Source organism: Agrilus planipennis, unplaced genomic scaffold (genome assembly GCF_000699045.2).
Source record: "Agrilus planipennis isolate EAB-ADULT unplaced genomic scaffold, Apla_2.0 scaffold359, whole genome shotgun sequence".
In the NCBI taxonomy this organism is placed as follows: domain Eukaryota; kingdom Metazoa; phylum Arthropoda; class Insecta; order Coleoptera; family Buprestidae; genus Agrilus; species Agrilus planipennis.
In genome coordinates, this window is record NW_020439099.1 from 64,511 (window position 1) to 72,089 (window position 7,579).

At 36.5% G+C, this 7,579-nt stretch overlaps 1 protein-coding gene across 1 annotated transcript in view; it reads right to left on the reverse strand.

The window, feature by feature from the left end:
* Window positions 1-3,412: 3,412 nt before the first annotated feature.
* Window positions 3,413-7,579, reverse strand: part of LOC112905320 — a 19,368-nt gene continuing 15,201 nt past the window's right edge. The window contains exon 2 of the mRNA XM_025977475.1: window positions 3,413-3,696. Coding sequence (XP_025833260.1) covers window positions 3,413-3,696 — 284 coding nt within the window. The remainder of the gene's footprint in view (window positions 3,697-7,579) is intronic.

Sequence of the window (7,579 nt, forward strand, 5' to 3'; positions counted from 1 at the left end):
GTATATGTTATTATTATTGTGTACATACTTGTTACAGGCCATAGGCCTATTACAAGATACTGGCTATTATTATTATTATTATTGTGTACATACTTGTTACAGGCCATAGGCCTATTACAAGATACTGGCTATCTTATTTTAATGATCTCAACCTAACCTAACCTAACATTGAATATACCACAAATGGCGCGGCAAACGCCATCTGCAGCACGCCACCACATTCCAGGACTACGTATGCTCCAATAAGGTCCATTTTAAAAATATGGATATCTACTTGCTGAAACGAATCCCGGCGTAGCTCACCTCAACGTGATAGGCACGTTACCATAATCGACGCGATGATGAGATCCAAAAAGATCGAAGTCGCGATCCGCGTCTGGCAGTTTCGACAGAATACAGACCACTTCGAATTATTTTAACCTAACATTGCTATTCGCTTAACATAAATGACCTCAGTTTCACACAGTTTTGTACAAAATATACCAATTTGCACGCTTCATCATTATTTTTTATTCTTAGCACCTCAATAATTGTGTTTCCTTTGATATACCTTTCTCTAAATTCTTTATATGCCGGGCATTTTCATACTATGTGCTCCAGTGTTTCATTTTCGTTTCGGTCGCAGCTTCTACATATACTTTTCGTGTCTATTGTAATTTTCATTTTGTTTACTTTTCTCAAAAAACGCAACAGGCCATTCTGGTTCTCGTTTTAGAAGATTGGACCACTTCTGTGAATAATCCTGATGTTGTAAACTGTATTCCTAGGTATGTGAAATTTTTGACCATTTCGATCTCTTGCCCTTTATATCGCAGCTTCCTCAACCTCAGGCACTTTCCTGCTTTCTTGAATAACATTCCTTTCGTCTTCGTGGTGTTGACCGTGAGTCCGTTTTCTTCGGTATAGTCTTGTAGGGTAGTTAGTTTCTGTTGAAGGTCTGCGATGTCATTTACTAGTATTACCAGATTGTCGGCAAATAACAGGAGTTCAATTCTTTCTTCGATGTTTATATGTCCTTTTGCTTTGAAGTAATCTGTGATATCTGCTAATAGTAGTATGAATAGGAGCGCACTTAGTGGGTCTCCCTGTAATACTCCCTCTGTTATCGTGATTTCTTTGGTTTTACAANGTCGGCAAATAACAGGAGTTCAATTCTTTCTTCGATGTTTATATGTCCTTTTGCTTTGAAGTAATCTGTGATATCTGCTAATAGTAGTATGAATAGGAGCGCACTTAGTGGGTCTCCCTGTAATACTCCCTCTGTTATCGTGATTTCTTTGGTTTTACAACCTGGTGCTGTCTTTATTTTTGTCGGGTAGTATACTTGTAACACTCCTTAGCACTTCATGCACCACGGAGTCAAATGCCCTTTGAATGTCCACGAACACCGCAGTAATCGCGACAGTAACCTTGGCATTCAGGGTGAAAATGTTATCTTCGCACCCTCTTCCTCTCCGGAATCCCGCTTGGCATTCCGGAAAGATTCTTTGGTTTTCAGTCCATTCGGCCAACTTTCTTGCAAGAATTGACGTGAAAATGTTTGCTACTACGTTCGCTAGTGCGATGCCTCTATAATTAAGTGGGTCATGCTTGTCTGCTTTCTTATAGAAGATGATTGCCTCATAGCGGCTCCAATCCTCTGGAACTTCAACTGTGGTTAACGCTCTGTTGAATAGTTTTGTTAATATATTCAACCAGCTTGGTGGCATGTTTTTATAGAAGTATGCCGACAACTCGTCCGGACCTGGGGGCTTTGTTGGCTTTCATCCTTTTAATTGCGTATGTGACTTCATCTGTTGTAATATCCACATCCAGCGTCGGGTGTTTGTAGTACAGTATTGGGTTTGGTTGCAACTTTACAGGCATTCTGATTGTGTAAAATGTATACCAGTCGTCTACCGAGATCGATGACTCCATTGTTGACCTTTTTTTATGTTTTCCAATAATTTTCCAGAATGTTCCCATGTCTTTGGCTTGTCTTATCATATTCTCCCTTTCTTTGTTATATTCCTCCTTTACCTTTTTTACGATTTTTAAATAGTTTCTTCTGGCGTTGGCGAAATGTTCTTTCTTGGTAGTGTCCTTGTCTTTTAGATACTTTCTTTGTAGTTTGTTTACTGTCTTTTTGGCTTCCCTGGTATCATTTATTTAAAACAGCTGTAGAACCAACTTATTGCTCAAAATATTGCTTGTCTTTACACTCATAAATTCATTTAAAACAGGTAAAANTTCTCCCTTTCTTTGTTATATTCCTCCTTTACCTTTTTTACGATTTTTAAATAGTTTCTTCTGGCGTTGGCGAAATGTTCTTTCTTGGTAGTGTCCTTGTCTTTTAGATACTTTCTTTGTAGTTTGTTTACTGTCTTTTTGGCTTCCCTGCATTCTTTATTGAACCAGGGGCGATCCTTGATCCAGATTGCGAGGTCTAGTGGCCTTGTGGAGGTCATTCCAGCCTGTCTAGCTGATTTTTGTATTTTTGATTTGTCTGTGTGTAAGTCCTGTGTTTCATCGGTTTCTAGTATTCGTCTGTAATTATCTCTGCTCTGGTATCCACTTGATGATCCTTTCCCGTTTTGTGGTATGTGTTCTTCTTGTCTTTGTAGGCGGTCCAATACTGAGTGTTACTTTGATAGGGAGATGGCCCGATAGGCTTACCGTCAGAACTTCAAAATCGTTTATAAACTCTAAACCCTGTAGGTTCACCCATGCGTAGTCGATAGTGCTTAGCCTCTGGGTTCCCACGAACGTTGGAGCCCCTATAGCGTCTGAAGCTGTTCTTCCGTTGAGCGCCATTAGTCCTATCTGTTCTAGTGTTTCGAGGATTTGTACTCCGTTTCTGTTGAGCGTTTTATCTTCTGCTTGCCTGTTTGGATTTATATTATAGCCTTCACACACTTCTATGTCTATTTGGTTTTTCGTCGCTATCCTCGCGTTGAAGTCTCCACCGATTATTATAGGTGTATTTCTATTGTTATTTGTCCATCCTTTCAGGCCGTCCTCCAGCATGCTTAGTCTGGCTTCGTAGAATTTATTTTCTTCATATATACACTGACTATTATAAATTTTGTTCCATTTATTCGACAGAGAAGGCTAATTCATATGTCACATTGTTGTAATATCTGCACTCCTATGATTACTGTGGAATCACACAAAGTGTCTAGTCCTCCGCTGCTGGCTCTTCCCATATCTTTTTTCTGCGTGGCTGTTTCTTTTACCCAGCTCATGTGTTTGAACATTTCTGGAAGTTTTCTTATTTTTTGTTTCGCTGACAGCTATGATGCTGCAGTCCCTTAGATGTTCGTTAAATTCTACGTTTGTTATATTAATGAGTCTTTCCCATCCGTGTATATTCCAAAATAGAATGTTTGGTCCCTCGGCGTTCGACTCATCTGTCATAGTATGTCGATAATTGTTAGTTGCGTTGGTGTCGAAGAAAGTCCATTAGCATGGGACTCTCTTGCACGGTTTGCCGTTGTGATTGTGTTCTTGTGGTCAAGCGCATCTCATTCTCTTCACGTTCCTGTTCTTCTGCTTTTCTCGCTTCCTGTGAGTTGTGGTATGTTTGGTTCCTCATTCTGTAGCGATCCTCTTCTTTTTGTATTGTGTTGCTTTTTTCATCCCAGATCTCGTCTTCTACATACAGTTTTTTATATCCTATCCTGACTTTCTTCCCAGTCTTCCTTTTCTCTTCTGCCACTGATCGAATGTGTTGTTGAATTGCACTTTCTTATTTTGTATAGTCTTCGTTTATGTATATGTTTTGTCCACGTAGAGTTTTCTTGTTTTTTAAAATTTCTTTCTTTTCATTCCAGCTACTTAGTTTGGTTTTAAGTATAGCTGGTCTAATTATTTGTACATTTTCAACTCTGCATTTTACTTTCAGCTTTTCTTTGAAGAAGTTTTCAGCCAGTTGTAGATTGTCATGTTCCATATGCTGAAGGTCATGAATTAGGACATTGTTTTTTCTTTCCCTTCTATTTCTACTTTCTTCTTTCTTTTCTAGTTCCTCGATTCTTTTGTTAAATTGTTCCTTTTCCTTCATCCATGTTTCTTCTTTCTTAGCAATCCAGTTTTTCATTTGTTCTATGTTGCTCGTTACTTCCTTCTTAAAGTTTCTGAATTCGTTCATTAGCTTGAGATTATCCTCGCTTCTGTCTTCATTATTATTCTTTATTTCGAGGGAGAGGCAGTTTAGTTTTTCAAGAATTTGGTTTGTCAACTGTTGTGTTTGGTACTTGTGTCATTAATTGTTTTATTATGGTTCTCTTCACTGTCACTCTCGTTGTTAGTTAACGTACTAATTATTTTCCTTGTCCCTTGCGTTTCTTTTTCGCTTAAGCATGTGTTTTTGGTGGCCCACCTCTGGTACACATTCTATCGGTATTGCACTGGTTCTATGGTATTTTACTTGTCCTACGGTTCTCCACTAGCTCTACTTTATTATGCTGTGATGTTCTGCTTCTTATGTCTCTATGGGTTCAACTGTATTGCGCTGGTTCTTGTCAGTTCCTAACCTTTTCTTTAGTCTGCACCTGTTTGCTTGGTTTTTCTATCTTGGTAGTTATTTTTCCTTCTATATGATCTTGTATTGCACTTTGTAGCTTCACTTTTGGCTGCTTGTATTAATTTATTGGCACTTATTGACGTTCAGTTTACTGCATTTGCGGGAGACCTCTGAAATGCGTATGTTAGTCTTCCGTAGTGTTCACTTTATAAACAATAATAAATCAGAGCATCCACTTCATCCATCATATGTACCTTCTATTTTCCCGAAAAAGAAAAATACTAAATGTTCAATGCAATCTTTACAACGTTTTGAACGTTCAAAAAAATTCAGATAAAAAAAATAACGATGATTGACAATGTAAATTAAAGTCTACAAAACAATAATTGAGCTGGAAATATTAGTAATAGTAATTCCAACAAATGACATTCGTAAATATTAGTTATTTATTTTTGCACTTGTAAAATAAAGTTCACTGTTTAAACTTCTTAATTAATCTTTTAATATAATGACTAAAATAAAATTATTCAAGGTTTGGCATAATTCTTTGTAATAAGATATTATCAGGTGCGACAGTAATTAAAACACTCCAAACAGGTTAATACAATGTTGGTCACATACATTTGTACAGTCCATTTCAATTTGTTGGAGTTGTGACCTTGAAGAAATTGCGCGAAGATAGAAATAATACACACTAGGCATAAGCAAGACAGAAATAGTCGGAACAAGCTCGAAGAAGCAGAACTCTCGATGGGCGGTCTTAGAAGATCGGCTAGAACTGCACAGTACTAGACAAAAATGTTTAGCAATTTCTTAAAACAAAAATGTATATAAATTAACAATAGAAAACAAAGCAAAAGTTTTATAGGTGTGTAGAGCGTTAAGTTAATTCACTTGTTATTATTTTTGGCTAAACATGCTTTTAAATAAAGCATATTCTTAAATTTTAACGAGGCAGTTTAAGTAATATTGCAAATGGTACTGTACACTTTTGTCTAATTATCGCTCGATGATCGGTGAAGAAATGAGCTCCGCAGATAAATATGATTGAATTTGGAATTATGCTACGGCGCATCCTAATAAAGGGAAGGGGCATATCTCTAACTTCCTGAAACGAACGGTACCTGTATTTGTGTATAAATAGATTGCGTGTTACTCATTCGAAAACGGTTTTTGTCAAATTTTAAATATTACACGTTACATGTATTGTTCGCTCGATTAAAAACTGATATTCGTTTGCATTTATAAGGACACTTAAGCTTAACTAAAGGTTTTTGCTAAACACCACAGCGTCAGGTGAGCAACTAAGCCAAGGTTGATACATATTAACTATTAATCCGACTTGAATGACTTGATGTGTACTACTAATTAATCCTTCATACTCTTTTAATGCAATGTTTTCAATTGTTTTGTACCGTATGGCATTGCAGATGTTTCGATTTTATTCGGAGTTAATAAATCATCTTTTAATTTATGTGCATTACTTTCTGTTATTCTCAGCACTCCCTGTTTAAACCATTCATCAGATTTTGATTGATGTATTGTTTCGAAAGTAATCTTAATTATTTTGTCAACATCATAGCAAGCCTCACTTACACAGAAATTATGTAAGTTTTCAGCAATAAATTTTCGACAGAATAATTCTGATTGCACGACTGAAGACCGTCCGTTACTAATTTATTTATCTTAGTCTCCAAATTTATTTTTTCATTTATTTTTACTAAGGTCGCAAGAGATTCAGGAGCTATTATCTCTTTGTTGCTTCTTTTTTCAAGATTCGCCATGGTTTGAAGTGGATCAGAAAAAACAAGAGATTCTACTTTGGAAAATTCAACATTTGAAAACTGATTTTCACTATACGGTGGTGGAGGAAACACTTCACTTATTTTTACCCCTTTTTGATACTGCTGCAACTGTCGTTGGGATGGCTTGCCCCACTGTTGACTAATACTGACAGTTTGGATGAAGCAGTTTCCGGCGAATTTGAAGTTTCATCATTATCATCATAAGATCGTCAGTCCTAAGACTGGTTGGACACGGACTCTTTTCTATTCTGAGCTAATCTTCGTATTTCCCTAAAACTAGAACAGCCCACATCCTTAACAATTTGCGAACAGTAATCTAATCTAGGTCTACCTCTATCCCTCCTAACTCCTGTTTCTGCCTCTAATATGTTTCCGACTAAACCTTTATGTCTGAGAAGGTGTCCTACCAACCTATCCCGCCTGTTTGTTATTGACTTCCATAGAGTCCTCTGTTCTCAAACACACACAACATATTTCGAATGCTTCTAACCTTTTCTTTTCCGCCGCGTCCACTATCCGTATTTCGCACCCGTACAACGCCGCGCTTCAAACATACACCTCTAATAACCTTTTACGAACATCTAAGTTAACCGCGAGCATAGAAGTGACTTCTTTTTATTGAAGGCGACTTGACCCTGCGCTATCCTCTGCATTATATCCCTACTAGTCCTTCCGTCCTGACTTATTTGACTTCCCAGATATCTCAAATCAACCACTTCTTCCAATTTTTTGTCTCCTATCATTATATTCGATCTTTCCCTACTTTTTCTTCCATCGCATACCAGTATTTTGGTTTTTCTTTTATTTATTTTCATACAGTACTGTTTTGTCAGTACTGCTTCCATTTTATGGCGCTACGTGTATCATTTTCATTAATACATATAAGATTATAGAATTTACCTAATTACAACACGCCTCCTTAAATTTATAATTTTATAACTTTACAACTAAATCAATCAACTTATATATTATAACTTTTTATAAAACTAAACTTTTAACTAACATGTCTGCTAAATTAAGTTTTGCATCAATTTTAACAATATCAATTATTTTCTTTTCATAGTTCTCATTTATATAATGAAACTGCACTTCGATGTGCTTTGAATTTTTTGTAGTTGCCGTACTTAGCAATTGCAATAGCACCTGAGTTATCTTCATACAATTTAATTGAATTTTTATTTATTTATTCTGCAAAAGTGGAACATTTAGTTAGAGGAGAGTAACCAAATATGGGCTGCCATTTTGTTTTTTTCTCAAAAATAAAAAGCTA